At 47.2% G+C, this 14,891-nt stretch overlaps 1 protein-coding gene across 39 annotated transcripts in view; it reads left to right on the plus strand.

The window, feature by feature from the left end:
• The window catches only part of SORBS1 (sorbin and SH3 domain containing 1), a 297,291-nt gene that overhangs the window by 202,147 nt on the left and 80,253 nt on the right, over window positions 1-14,891 (plus strand). For 18 of the 39 annotated variants that reach the window (XM_075072808.1, XM_075072809.1, XM_075072810.1 and 15 more), the window contains 3 exons: window positions 6,546-6,665; window positions 8,150-8,185; window positions 8,328-8,431. In XM_075072808.1, coding sequence (XP_074928909.1) covers window positions 6,546-6,665; window positions 8,150-8,185; window positions 8,328-8,431 — 260 coding nt within the window. Of the gene's footprint in view, window positions 1-6,545; window positions 6,666-8,149; window positions 8,186-8,327; window positions 8,432-11,890; window positions 12,695-13,232; window positions 13,605-14,891 lie in introns of all 39 variants that reach the window. The other 21 variants (XM_075072805.1, XM_075072806.1, XM_075072807.1 and 18 more) reach the window with 3 other exon arrangements.

The raw sequence follows: 14,891 nt of genomic DNA on the forward strand, positions 1-14,891 counted from the left end.
AGAAGAGAGGAGAACGGTCAGGGGAAGGTCAGTCTCCAGGCTGAGGGCAGACTCCATGTAGGAGAGGAGATTGTCAGGCCTGCAAGCTCTGTAAATAGTATCACTGGTGGTGGGAACTTGTGTAAATAAAGCCATGGGTGCTGCAGCAAGAGAAGCCTCTCTGTGCTTTATTGGGGCAGCAGAGGGCCTCAGGAAGAGGGGCAGGTGGAAGACCCTGTTACACATGGGGGCTTGTCTGGGAACCTCGTGCCAAAGACACAGTTTGGTGATCCGGCAATGGAAAGCACCCTGCAATGGCTCACTGAGCAATAGACTGAAATGCAGAAAGCACTGCAGTCCTTCCAGCAGTCCCACCAGTTGGAGAGGCAGGTTCTACTCGCTTGGCAGGCAGAGCAGCAGAAGGCCCTACAGGACTTCATCAAGGAGCAGTTGACTTTGCAGCAGCAGCTCCTGCAAAAGCTGGTGAGTCCTGCTGTGAGAGATGGCACCCGGGCCCCAGGCCTCAGCCTTTGTAAGATGGCCCCAGCCGATGACCCTGACACCTTTTTGGGTACCTTCGACCGGGTGGCCCTGGTGTGGGATGGGACCAGACAACTTGGGCCCAGCGGCTGGCCCCTTATCTTGCTGGGGAGGCACAGGCCACGTATATGGCCCTGACGGATGCCCAAGCCAGGGACTATGAAGCAGTGAAGGCAGCAATTTTGGACCGCCTCGGGCTTTCGGCCGAGAAATATCGCCAGAAGTTTCGGGCAGCCCAGTAGGCAGGGGGCGTGCAACCCCAGGCCTTTGCTCAAAAATTAAGAGACTGGGCAACACAGTAGTTGAGGCCCGATGCCCACATCGTGGGACAGATAATGGATCAAGTGATCCTTGAACAGTTTATACAATGCCTCCCTGACAGTGTGCGGTGACATCAGCCAGCCACCCTAGAAGCTGCCGTGCAAAAAATGGAGGAGTATGCACAGGCTGACTTCTCACCGAGGGAGCATCGAGCCCTCCAGGACACAGAGGGTGGCAGGAAACCCCATGACCATGCCGGGGCAAACCCGGTAGACAGGCAACGGGAGGAGCCCAAGGGGACACCTAGCGGCCTGGAGCAGCTTGTATGCTGGCAGTGTGGACAGCTAGGACATAAAAGTCGGGACTGCCCAGTGATGGAGTGTGGGGCAGCTGAATTTTGTGGATGGACTAGGGTTGGGGGGGATGGAAAAAGAGGCGTGGGTTGGCCACTATCCTGGTGCAGGTTGGGAAAAGGCCCCAGAGGGGTCTAGTGGACACAGCCTCTGCTCGCTCCCTTATACTGCGGCGCTTAGTGAAGCTGCATTGGCTCATCCCTGGGGAAAGGATGTTAGTGGAATGCATCCACAGGGATAGGGAATATTGTCCCGTGGCCCAGGTACCCCTTGAAGTGCAAGGGCGGTTTACCTGGAAGTGGGTGGGGGTAATCGAAGGGTTGGCTTACCCCGTGGTCCTGGGGCTGGACTGGCGCCCTCCCCAGAAGGGGAGAGAGACCATGGGGAAGCGACCATCGAAGAAAGAGGGAAAGAGAACCCTGGAAAGAGAGGGCAAGACCCTGGTGGAGGTGGACCTGAAGCAAGGGAAGGCCCCACAACCTCCAGGGGGAAAAGCTGAGCAGCCTAGACAACCAAGCCAAAATAGGGAACCTGAGGGAGTAACTGAGAAGCCAAGGGAGCTTCCTGGGCAGGACCACCTGGGGGAGGGAACCCCGGGGAAGGTGGAAGAAACCCAACAGGGGAAGGCCCAACTGCAAAGGGACAGAAGGCCTGGACAAGAGATAGGGGACCGACTCGGGGCAGCGGGCTCTGAGCCGTCACCCCCACTAGAAAAGGAAGGGGAGCCTCTGGAGCGGCCGGCCCAGCCATGTGAATGGTGTGAGGATCTCTGGGTGAGCATGGACCTGTGGGGTGCCCCACCCCCTACCCAATGCACCTTTTGTGGGTAGGGTGTGCCAAAGCCCCATGGGGTTGTTCCTGGGGATCCCTCGGCTGGGCAGGGGGCCCAACCTCAAAGTAAAATCCCTGGCCAAGGAAAGTGAGGCCGAGGAAGACCAGGCCTGCCACCAGCTTAAGAGGGGAGATGTGTAGCAGGGTGCTGGTGCAAAGGCACCTAATTAGCCCCTGTTCAGCCAGCCCCAATCAGGGGAAATAGATTGGGGCTGGGGAGAAGTCTGGTGCCTGGCCTTTAGAACTGGCTGCACCTGTGGGCGGAGGCTTCAAGGGCTATAAAGGTTGGCTGGCAACCAGAAGAGAGGAGAACAGCCAGAGGAAGGTCAGTCTCCAGGCTGAGGGCAGACTCCATGTAGGAGAGGAGATTGTCAGGCCTGCAAGCTCTGTAAATAGTATCACTGGTGGTGGGAACTTGTGTAAATAAAGCCATGGGTGCTGCAGCAAGAGAAGCCTCTCTGTGCTTTATTGGGGCAGCAGAGGGCCTCAGGGAAAGGGGCAGGCGGAGGACCCTGTTACAGCAACCTATGGCAAGTGTGCCGAAGGCAGCACACGAGCTGATTTTCAGTGGCACTCACACTGTCCTGGTCCTGGCTGCCGGTCCGGGGGGCTCTGAGTTTTAATTTAATTTTAAATTAAACTTCTTAAACATTTTATAAACCTTATTTACTTTACATACAACAATAGTTTAGTTATAGATTATAGATTTATAGAAAGAGACCTTCTAAAAAGGTTAAATTGTATGACTGGCACGCAAAACCTTATATTAGAGTGAATAAATGAAGACTCAGCACCCTACTTCTAAAAGGTTGCCTGCCCCTGATTTAGATTGTTTGCTCTTGAAGGCCTTTTTGTTCTGTGTTGGTACAGCGCGTAGCACAGTGGAGTCTTGGCCCACAATCAGGCTCCTGGGTGCTATAGTAATAAGTAATAATCTGCAAAAATATGCGTCTTTGGATCCTGATTTCGAAGTTTCAAAGCCCAAAGTTCAGGGGTGCTCAGATTTGGGGTTTTTGACTGAGTCGCATCTCTAGTTTTCATAACCCATTTGACAGTATAATTCATGAAACCACATTAACTGTTATAGAATCAAAATACTGGGGACTAAGGGGGAGTGTTTTAGTCCCAGGTCAGGTGTCTAACCACCACTTGTGTTTTGTAAATCGACCCCTACCCCTACATTATAATGTCCCAAAAGTAATGACAGCTAAGGTCAGGCTGGCACTACCATTCAGTCAAACATCAGGAAAGATGTTCAGTAATTGACTCAGTGTTGGGATGGGCATGCATTTTTCAATTTGCATATAACAACGAAAGATACTGGAATGGCTGTTGGAAAAGCACATGAACTCTGGTACCAGGCCAGCGAGCGACCAAGGCATTGACCTGAGTATGAACAACTGTCAGACTCTACACACTGGAACCGTATTTGTAACTGGATACGTGGACAATACAATGAGGTTATAACTGAGTTTTAGCTTGGTTGCCTGTATCCATAGTATAGACAGGGACTGTAAATGGCATTACCAAAATCAACAGAGCTGCCTGTTCATTCCAAAAGGCAAACAGCCCATGTTTTGCTCAGCAGTGGCTTGGGGAAGGCTGGGTCTAGAAGGAGCACCTGGGCACAATCTGCATTTAAAACTGGGTGTGTAAATAACTGCACCTTGTCCTGTTGTGCTTGCAACCTGCCACCTTAATACACATTCTCTCTCTCCTCCAACATACTTCATACATTAACATTTGACATCCATGTGGTACGGAGAAGAACTCAATGAAAGTTCATGTAAAATAGTTTCCACCCAGCTTTTAAATTGGTTGCACAATCAGAATAATACCCTTCCTCTATAAAGTTGCAGTTGTATTGTTAATAATTGGTATTATAGTAACACCTACAGGCCTCAACTAAGATCAGAATCCCATTGTGCAAGGCACTTCCTGCCCTGAATTGCTTATAGTCTGAACAGGCAAGATAGACAAAAAGTGGGGAGGGGAAACTGAAGCACGGAGTGTTGAAATGACTTGCCCAAAGTCAGTGGTTCCTGTTGTGGGTTAATCACTATTCCCAAGATACAAGATTTATACAGTGTGACTTCAGAGCACAGATTGGGGCATGTGTCAACCTATCACTCAAAAAAAAATAATCATTTAATAACATCAGCTCCAGTCTCAAGGCTTCAGCTTCACACCCTGCACTTTCACCTTCAGTGGATGGTGGTTTTTTATTTATTTTTTACCAGACTGATTAAGACAAATTTTACTTTTTTTAAAACAAAAACCTGATCATGAGATAAAATGTGGGTTGGAAACAATACAGACGGCTCTGGCCACTTGGTGAAAATGTACTTGAAAATCTTTTGAGGTTTTTTGCCTATGCTTCCCCAGGCTTAATCTTAAATCAGGGACAGACCTCTGTGGCAAAGATGGGCCCACCTGGGCCCTCTAGTCTTCTTTGTCTTGATTCACAAGATATCAACCATGTGCCTAACTTTAAGCTTGTGAATAGACCCACTGAGTTTATTGGGACTGCTCTGGTGTTGAAATGGAGCCATGAACTACAGCCCTGTAGCAGTAAGAAAGTACGTCCCTGTCTCTGATCCCTCTTGTCATCCTCCATTTACAGGCCTCGATCCACACCACTTGAGACAACCTTTCACACTAAGCCCATAAAGTATTGGGACTGTCAAGTAAAGGCCTGGTGATTCTAACACAAAGGGGTTCAGATAAGAACCAAACATCTGACACTTGTTGAACCTCCTAGCATTGAAGTTGTGGTTATTTATTTAACCTTGGTGGCTCAGCCACAGCACTATCACAGTATGGAGGCCCGTACAAAGATAGGGACAGATCCTTAGGTGGTGTAAATTAGCATTGTTCCATTGACATCAATGGTCAGGGGCAGCTCTAGGGATTTTGCCGCCTCAAGCATGGCAGGCAGGCTGCCTCCGGCGGCTTGTCTGCAGAGTGTCTGCTGGTCCGCCAACGCCACGGCACTAGCGGGCCCTCTGCAGACACACCTGTGGGAGGTCCACTGAAGCCACGGGACCAGCAGATCCTCCACAGGCAAGCTGCAGAAGGCAGCCCGCCTACCGCCCTCATGGCTCCGGCAGTGCGCTCCCCACGGCTTGCTGGCCCAAGCACGCACTTGGCGTGCTGGGGCCTGGAGCCGCCCCTGCAATGGTGATATGCTGATTTGCTGCAGCTGAGCATCTGGGCCCTGCAATAAATGACAGTCCCTGCCCCAAAGAAGCTTGAGTATGATGCTGATTTCCATGCCCACCAGTACGCTAGACACTCGCAGTATAGATGGGGCATGAACCATGCTCCGGGGAGCTTAAAAACAAAGGCCCTGGTCTTGCATTGTGACCTGAGCAGCACCTGAGCCTCACTGAACTGCAGGCACAGCAGTCCATCTGCACTTGTCACTGCAGGATCAGGGCCCAACTTCAGACATGGCACGATGAGCCAGGTAAATGCAAGAGAAGGAAGGAATCCAACAATGTACAGCAAAAGCTAGTGCGTGACTTGAGGGAGATTGGTTTGAATGTGAGGTCAGGCTAAAGACAAGGCTAGTGCTCTGGAGGTACCTTGGAGGGCTTGAGACCTAGGAGGGATGTATGTGAGGAGAGACTAATGGCTTTGCAGACCTGCTCAGGCAAAGTGTTCCATTCCTAGGGGAAGGCATGGGAGAACGCCTAGAGCTGCAGACCTGCAGGTCCTCAAGGCCAGCAGCCCCTATGGGAGTGCTGTAAACTTGATGCCTTGGAGAAAGGGGTGCCAGTGGAGGGACTTGGGCCCTGATTCAGCAAAGCATGTGCTTAACTTCAAGCACATGAGTAGTCCATGGACTTCAGTGGGACTACTCAAATGTGGATGGTTAAGCACACGTCTAAGATCTTTGCCTCCAAAGGGCTGATGTGATCTGATTGATGGGGAAGGAAGGTGACCTTAGTGGTTGTATTTTGAACTACTTCTTTCTGATGCTATAGGGTGATCTCGTGGGTATGGCACAGTAAGAGGGCAGGGTGTGTGGGAGGCATGCACTGTACTGCCTGGGCTGTATCCCTTATTCTGGATAACTATAAAACTTCATTCTCCATCAAGCCAGCATGGAACTCACTGCTAAGGCCTTGTCTACATACACAAGTTATGCTGCTGCGTACTGGTATATTTTAAGTGGTACAACACCCCTAGTGTGGGTGAAATTATAGTGATATAAAATATATACTGGTACAAAATCTGAATGTGGACCAGGCCTAATAAAGCAAACAAACCTGTGAAATTTATTCCAAACAGCCATCAGGTCTTGCCACTTTCCTAGCTGAGTTACACTGACTGAGAACTTTATTTGTGTGTTCATCATTTATCTTACTTATTTTTTAAATATGCAACTGCTGTTATTACTTAATGTTTTAAAGCCAAAGCTAATGTTCATCTGCATAAAAATTAGAACAATTCAGTCAGGACAGCCGTGTTAGAATTACTCCAGAGCCACCAGCATGCTGCCATAGAACTATGATGGCTTCCACTAGCTTGGAATCACATGCACCAAAACATCTCCTTTGTGTGTGTTTTCTTTAGACAAGGATCCCACTAAAGTCTGCACTGGAAAAGGGACCGTGACCCTACGGGCATCTTCAGCCTCTGAGGAAAGGCCAAGTATCAGTCCCCCATGTTCTCAGGATGTCCAGCAGTCAGAAAGTAAGTCTAGTATGTAAAAGGTTAAGCATAAAATACAATAATTGTAACTGACCCCACATGGTGCTTGAGTCCACGCCTTCAGTGCTAAAAGCATGATCCTCTCCCGCTAGCGCTAAAGACCTGAGCAAAAGCAGACTCATAAATCTCTTACATGAGGCAAGCCGCTTAAGGAAGACAAAGCCCCAGAACCTCTGAGTGTGAGTTTCACAACCAGTTATACGCCACTGGGGAAAAGGCATATTTGTTGGTTCATGTTGCTGGGAGGAGTGCCAAAAAATCATCCTTTCTTCCCAAGTAGGCCTTTGGGTCCCTCTTTTCATCCCAGGCCACTGGGGGGCATGGGAAGTGTCCTTGTGTAGTTGCTGGAGCAATGGCATTTATTTTTTTGCAGTAGTCAAGGGCACCGGGATGGCATCCCAAGTTGACAGTGTTGCCGTAGACCTCTGTGGTCTTTAAATAGCAGATGTGTAATTTCTTAATTACAGGAGACAAGCAAAGCATCACTAACCCTGCCTGCACCTTGGATTTTGCATATAGATGAACTCCCAAAGGGGAGATACTATTAAAAGTTAGGGTTGTTCAGCTTCTCCGCTGAAAGTGAAGCAGATGTAATTACAGGACCTGTTGTTAGGAAAGGGTGATTCTATTCTTTTCAGCCCTAATGCACTGCTTTCTACCTTCCCTTTCTCCTCCCCTCCTGCTCCACCCATGACCTCTCCTCTTTTCATTCTCTCCATTTTCTGTTTCCTCACCCCCACCCCCTTCACCTACCCTTCCTGCTGGCAGCCTCATAAACTTCCAGCAGCTTGAATGGCAATGAGCCCATTACTATGGAAATTAGCTCATTAATACTTCTTTTGCTGACTCCCTCAATCACTTTATGAAATGCATGTTGGAGCTGGAAGAGCTCTTTGCACAGAATGTGAGAGGCCTAAACAGCTAATGTGGGAAGAGGGGTAGGAACTCAGTGGGTGATGGGTAGATAGTCTCAGTGCCTCTAGCCACAGGGACTGGGCTGTAAAATGACATCATGTTTTGTACCCCCACCCGTACTCACAAAATAGACATCTCATTTGTCAATGGGTCTCTGGAGCAGGTATTCTCATGCGGCAGTGTTAGAAAGGACAGCTATGGTTATCCAGCCGACATCATGGCTTGACACTGAGACCCTGCATTTGCAGCTGTGTGTGGGGAGATTGGACTCCAAACTGCAGCACGAGAGCAGATAGCTCAGCTGAATGTCAATGACCAATTGTTTCTTCATTGCTCTGAATGAATCGCCTTGTGTTTACAAAGGTCAGAAACTGTGAGGGCATCATGTTTAGAGCCAGTTTCTATGGCAATTTGGCATCCCTGTCAGAAAGCATTGTGTGTGTGAAATGAAGTAGCCTGAATGTTGAATTCAGTGGGTACATGTTTGCTGTAAATGGAACAGTTTATTTTTTTCCCTTATTTTTCCATTCTTCCTTCCCTCCTCTCTGCAGCACACATAGCTCTGGAGACAGGAAAACCAGAAACAGGTACATATGCTTGTTGATCTGTTTTGTTGTTTCCCCGGATGTATTTCTTGTTGCCCAGCAAAAAGCAACAGCTCCCCTCTCCTCATTCCCCATCTAGCTAGAGTGAATTCACTCAGACCTGAAGTTCTCCTTCCCCTTTTAGATGATTGGAGGTTATCCTCTAATGGAGATATCCAGCCATCTTCTCTGGCTGCCAAGGGCTATAGAAGTGTGCGTCCCAACCTCTCCTCAGAGGGCAAACCACAGGTAAGCATCTTTCCAGGGGATCTGAGGCTTTTCTTGAGGGGTCAAGCACAGGATTCAGAGTCAGGAGACCCTGTGTTCAATTCGTAGGCTTGGGTAAGTCTATGTGCCTTCATTTTTCCTATCTGCAAAATGGAGAGAATGCATCTTTCCCAGGAGTGCTGTGAAGCTTAATTCATGAATATGTGTTAAAGCATGCTGAGCTCCTTGGTGGCCATAGCGGGGGAAAGTACTGTTCACATTGTGTGGGAAGGCTTAGCGAAGAGGTAGTGATCCATTATTGTATGTCTTTTATGTATGCGCTTTGACCTTCCAACTGCAGCTGGCTGAACGGAGAATTAAACTTCCTAAACCCACAGAATGGCCTTAAAAAATAACTAGAGAAAGCCTTGTCACTTTAACACTAGAAATTATATAACCTTTTGTCAGTCCATAGTGAGAGGGTTATTTTCCTCCCAAGTCTAATCTGAAGTGTTGGAATTGGTCTGCCAAGCAAAGAGAAATGCTAACCTATGGATGGGTTATCAGTGTGCATGGATGCAATTTCAGATTGCGTTCAGTGGGATGGGAAAACCTAAGCAACCCTTCTTTATAAACTGCCTTCTTGAGGAATGCACCTGTTCCTGCTCCGTTAAATGTGAAATGGAGCCCCGGTAAAATCTCATCCCTAGTACAGGGCAGTTGCTTTAATCGTGGCGAGCTCTTGGCAAAGTCACAGATCAGACACTGTGCCTAAAATGTTAAGTTAAAGATGAAGAGGGCACCAGTCGGCCAAGGGCATAAGAAGTAATGAAGCACTAAAGGAGTGAGCTCCTTCCTGCATGAGACATGCAGCTGTTTCACAGTCAGTTATTGGGCATATAAATGAACAGAGATAGCTCAGTTTTAGTTTCCCAGAGTGCTGCTTATAGAAGAGTCCTGAAGGCACTTCAAGTAATTTCAAATGAAATAGGGCCATATTCTGCTCTCAGCCACATGGGTGTAAATGTGGAGTACCATAGTCACTGTTAACAAGCAATCTGTAGCATCTGGAATGCGGCAGTGTTTTTCCAGTCGCCCAGCTGTATCTGCGGTATCCCAGTGTGATAACCAGGGTGGCTACTGGCTGGCTCTCCATGGCAACTCCTGATTATTCAGTGAGCTGTACACCAAGGATAAAAAAGGGCCTATCCAAAAATCTGGGAGCCCCTGCCAGAAATTACAAAAACAATAAATTAAACCACCCGCAAAAGGCCAAATTCCCCTCCTCCAGTCTGATTCCCCTCCCAACCATCTCCACAGCAGCCAGTGTAAATACATGTGCCTTACATCATGCCCAGATTGTCAACAGACTAGCTATTTTGGGCCAGTGGGGAAGCCTACGCTACAGCCAAGGGCCACTCACAGGGAGTGCTGCACTGCCTTCCTCCTCATCCCAGCTTGAGTGCCTCTGTTTAGCATAACACTGGTAGGATGGCTACTGCAACTTTGAAATCTATGGGGTTACTCTGGATTTTATACCAATACAAGCGAGAATAGGAGCTGCCCCGAAGCTGCCTAGGGTGATGAATTTTAGAAGAGAACATTGATCAAGGCAATAAAGTTCTGAGCAGTTAAAGCCTCCAAAGAAGAATAGAGGCAATTCATATCCTGTAGGTTGGCATTCTAGTCATTTTCCGCCTAACAAATGGTGATTTACAGTTACTTGCAACTGTAAATAAATACAGTGAAACCTCCATGTAGCAAAGTCAGTTCTTTTGCTACAGAACAATTTGGCTCTAGCAAAGATTTGCTCTAACTGGAATTGCAATCTCCACGCTGCTCTAGAGTTACAATCTGTACACTGCGATGCACTGAAACAATGAAGGAGTTTCTTTTTGCTTCTCTAGGAACATGATTTTGCTATCAGAAGGCTTCACTCTAAAGACAAGTTTCTGGGAACCCAATTCCGCTATAGATTAAAATTGTTCTGTTTTTCTGAGGGTGCTTTGTGAATGAGGGATCTTTTTAGAAGGGAAATGGGGTGTCATTGGCAGAGGCACTGAATCAGATTTCGGCAATCTCCTTAGTGTGCTGTAGAGAAAGGCCTGAGCTGTAGAATTCATATTTCCTTCTGGATCTGAATGTGCCCAAATCTGGGGAGTGCTTGAGCCAGGGGTCATGGAACACAGAGACTGGTTCTGATGGTCAGATCTGCATTTCAAAGTTCCTGGGGAATGTTAGGAGCTTGGGTACCCAGGCTGCTCCCTGCGGTACCCAGAGTAAGGTTAGCCCTGAAAGCAAAGTGAGATGCTCGTCATAGATTTGAATTTGAAAGCTGGAAAACCTTTCCATACCTCAACAAGCAGCATTGAGAGCGAACAAGTTGAGTTCTGGGCTTGACGATACCGTGTTAGCTTGTTATTAACTTGTGCTTAGCTTGTGGCTAAACAAAAAGTAAAAGAAGCAGTGAGAGGCAAAAAGGCATCCTTTAAAAAGTAGATAAATGCAAAATAATGCACATTGGAAAACATAATCCCAACTATACATATAAAATGATGGGGTCTAAATTCGCTATTGCCACTCAAGAATGAGATTTTGGAGTCATTGTGGATAAGTCTCTGAAAACATCCACTCAATGTGCAGTGACAGTCAAAAAAGCTAACAGAATGTTGGAACTCATTAAGAAAGGAATAGATATAAAACAGAAAATGTCATCTTGCCTCTATATAAATCCATGGTACACCTACATCTTGAATACTGTGTGCAGATGTGGTCACTCCATCTCAAAAAAGATATATTGGAATTGGCAAAGGTTCAGAAAAGGCAACAAAAATGATTAGGGGTATGGAATGGCTGCCTTATGAGGAGAGATTAATAAAACTGGGACTTTTCAGCTTGGAAAAGAGACGATTAAGGGGGAATATGATTGAGGTCTATAAAATCATGACTGGTGTGGAGAAAGTAAATAAGGAAGTGTTATTTACTCCTTCTCATAACACAAGAACTAGGGGTCACCAAATGAAATTAATAGGCAGTAGGTTTAAAACAAACAAAAGGAAGTATTTTTTCGTGCAGCGCAGTCAGCCTGTGGCACTCCTTGCCAGAGGGTGTTCTGAAGGCCAAGACTGGAACAGGGTTCAAAAAAGAACTAAAGTTCATGGAGGATAGGTCCATCAATGGCTCTTAGCTGGGATGGATAGGGATGATGTCCCTAGCCCCAGTTTGCTAGAAGCTGGGAATGGGCAACAGGGGATGGATCACTTGATGCTTAACTGTTCTGTTCATTCCCTCTGGGGCACCTGGCATTGGCCACTGTCAGAAGACAGGATAATGGGCTAGATGGACCTTTGGTCTCACCCAGTATGTCCTTCATATGTTGTTCTCATTTAATTCAATCCTGTTAACCCAAGTCTAATGACCAACTTCATTCTTTCAATTTTTTTTCTTTTTCCCTTCATTTGGTGCTGATTCCTCCTCCTTCCCTTGAATCTGATTGGACAGGCCCTTTCCCCTCCCCGTCCTCCTCTTCCAAAAGAGGAGAGCTTTGCATGGCACCCTCGCACTGACATGAAAGTAACCAACCTGCTGCCAGTGCCCATAATGGACTGTGTGTACCTGAATGCACCCAAACCTTATACACAGCGTGTGTCACTGAGCTGCAGCAGTCAGAGTTACTCATCACCTTCACCCCTTGCGACAGTCCCCAGTGGGAAGCCATGCTTTTCCACAGGGCGTCTCCAGTCAGCCAATTTGATTCCCAAGGACATGGTGCATGCTGGACAATCACTTTCGGGAAGTAGCTCCTTGTTATCGGACACTTCATCCAAACATCAAAACCCTGCCAGGGCAGATCCTAGTAGTGAAGCTGGAATGAATTCCACATATGGGACTAAAGCGAATAAAAAGGTCAGCAGTCTATATGTGGCTTGTTTATCTAACAGCACTTGCTCAGCTGCATCTGAAAATTCCACCAGCATTGCACATGACCAAACAGAGAGCCCCCGTTTGGGAACTGAGGTCACTCAAACACCAGCCACCAACATTGTTTCCTCTGTAACAGATACTGGAAAATCTCTTCCTCCCCCTCCTCCTGTCCCTCCCAGGCCATACTTTAACATAGTCCTCAGTAAAGATGCAGTTAGCTATGATACAAGCCATTCTTCCAGGACTCAGTCTCCACCTCCTCAGGCTGTGAGGGACAAAGTGCTAAAGTCCCAGAGTACGGCTGGCAGTGGGGACAGAATGAGAAAGGAACCTTACCTTACTCAGCAGCAGCAGCAGCAGCAGCAGCAGCATCTGTACAAGGTGAAGGGACACAGCATGGTGTATGTTTTCTTCATAACTTTGTTTTCTTTCAGTCGTGCGAACGGTTCTCTAATTCGTACAGTGTCCCCTAATGCTGTATTCACCTCTTCCTAATTTCTGCACATAGGTCGCTCTTGTGTAGCTTGATTCTTGTCATCTGCTATTTGATAACCTCTCGCTTTCCCCACCAAAGACTGAAGAGTATGTTTGTGTGGTGTGTGTGTGTTGTTTACAGGCTAAAATCAGTTGGAATATGGGAAATATTCCTGTTTAGGTAGGTGTAATCGTAGCAAGTGCTGCAATGCAGATGAACTGCTTTGTGGTTCAATCGAAAATTAAAGGACAGGGGTGGGAAACTGGTATGCCTTATCCAGTGTGTTCATGGAGCCTTTGGCTGCTAAGCAGAACATCCCTAAGGGCATAGCTTGCTCAGAGAAAGGAACGTCCAATGGTTTGGATGCATGCCAGCCTGTCATTGGGTTGTGTGCCCATGAAGGATGGATTGCCCCTTTGCGTAACCCCACCTTATTTCCCACAGGATGCCATTTCTACCACCACAGCTCAGCCTGAGATTATAGTAGTCCCACTCCTCCAGGTTAACACAGACAGAGAGCAAGAAGGCAGCTCCAGCACTCCACCACCGCCTTTGGTACCTTTGGGGCAAGGTGCCACGTTCCCTGAGACCATTCCTACTGGCTCACCTCTGACTTTTCCGACACTAGACGATTTCATTCCCCCTCACCTCCAGAGGGGTCCCCACCATCATCATCTGCCCTCCTCACCTGGCATCTTGCCCCCAGTTTGCCCGAAACTGCCATCATTCTCACTGCCACCTCCACTGGTGCCTCCCGTCCCGGAGGCTTTGCACAGAGTCTTGGAGCCTGAAATCACTGGAGTCCTCTCACGTACAGTAAGCTTGTCGAGTACCCTCCTCACAGCTTTCCTGTATTTGTTTCCAGATTAAAATAACTTTCTCATTGGCATACTAAGCTTTGAAAGAGGAGCACTGACTAGTGCCTTGCCGGCAGCATGACCCCTGAAACCTTGTTTACATCCTGTTACAGTGCATGTATGTCACTTACCTTATCTGGCTTGGGAACTTTGCAATTGTTTGGTTTTTCCCCAATATTTTACAGTCTCTCTCCCCCACCTCTGTCCCTGCTGAATAATCTACACCTTTGGCTTTAACCATCTTAGGGGAACATACTATGTCTGATACTTGCACTTCTCATCTGAAAGAATAACACCTGCTGCTTGAGCTTTGGCTAGCTGATGGTCTCTCAACGACACGTCCCAGACCGTGTGTGAGTAACATCAGAAGCAGCAGAAGCAATGCAGTTGAAGGTTAAGGACGGCACGCTCTGTCCTGCATGGAGATAAAGGGCCACTTGTTCTCTGTGTGTATTCCCACTGAAGGCAATGTGGGGGTCAAGCCAAAACAGAATCACCCACAAGCTGTAACTTCACTTGCTAATCTGAGACACTTGCAAGCTTCTAAGCGTCATGGGAGAGTGTGTCCCCTTGTTTGAAATATCCTTGCTCCTGCTGAGGTCTTTACGTTTTTCAGAATTCTCACATTTTGACAGGACATCACCCTGCTTTTTCTGTGTTGATTTTCTTTCTCTTTAAACCCACTGCCTTTTTTACAAGGGGGCAGATGTAGCTACAAGAATAGCTGTAAAGGTTTGGATGCTCATCTGAACCTCTTTGTAATTGAAATTTTACCACCAGTAGCCCTATTACAGGATTTGCAGTAACTCTTGGGTGAGAAATCCAGCAAGAATAACTTTTCTCACAATAAAAACAACAAGGAGTACTTGTGGCACCTTAGAGACTAATACATTTATTTGGGCATAAGCTTTCATGGGCTAAGACCCACTTCATCAGATGCATGGAGTGGAAAATACAGTAGGAAGAGATAGATAGATAGCTAGATAGATAAAATATGTAGTACATGAAAAGATGGAAGTTGCCTTACCAATTCTAACAGGACAGTTCAATTAAAGTGGGCCATTACCAGCAGGAGGAAAAATCACTGTTGTAGTGGTAATCAGGGTAGCTTATTTCAAACAGTTGACAAGAAGGTGGGAGTAACATTAAGGGGGAAAATACTCGCCAGCAACTACACACCACACAACAAAAACACTAACCCAGGAACCTATCACCGCAACAAACCCCTTTACCAACTCTGTCCACA

Source organism: Chelonoidis abingdonii, chromosome 16 (assembly GCF_003597395.2).
Source record: "Chelonoidis abingdonii isolate Lonesome George chromosome 16, CheloAbing_2.0, whole genome shotgun sequence".
Classification (NCBI taxonomy): domain Eukaryota; kingdom Metazoa; phylum Chordata; order Testudines; family Testudinidae; genus Chelonoidis; species Chelonoidis abingdonii.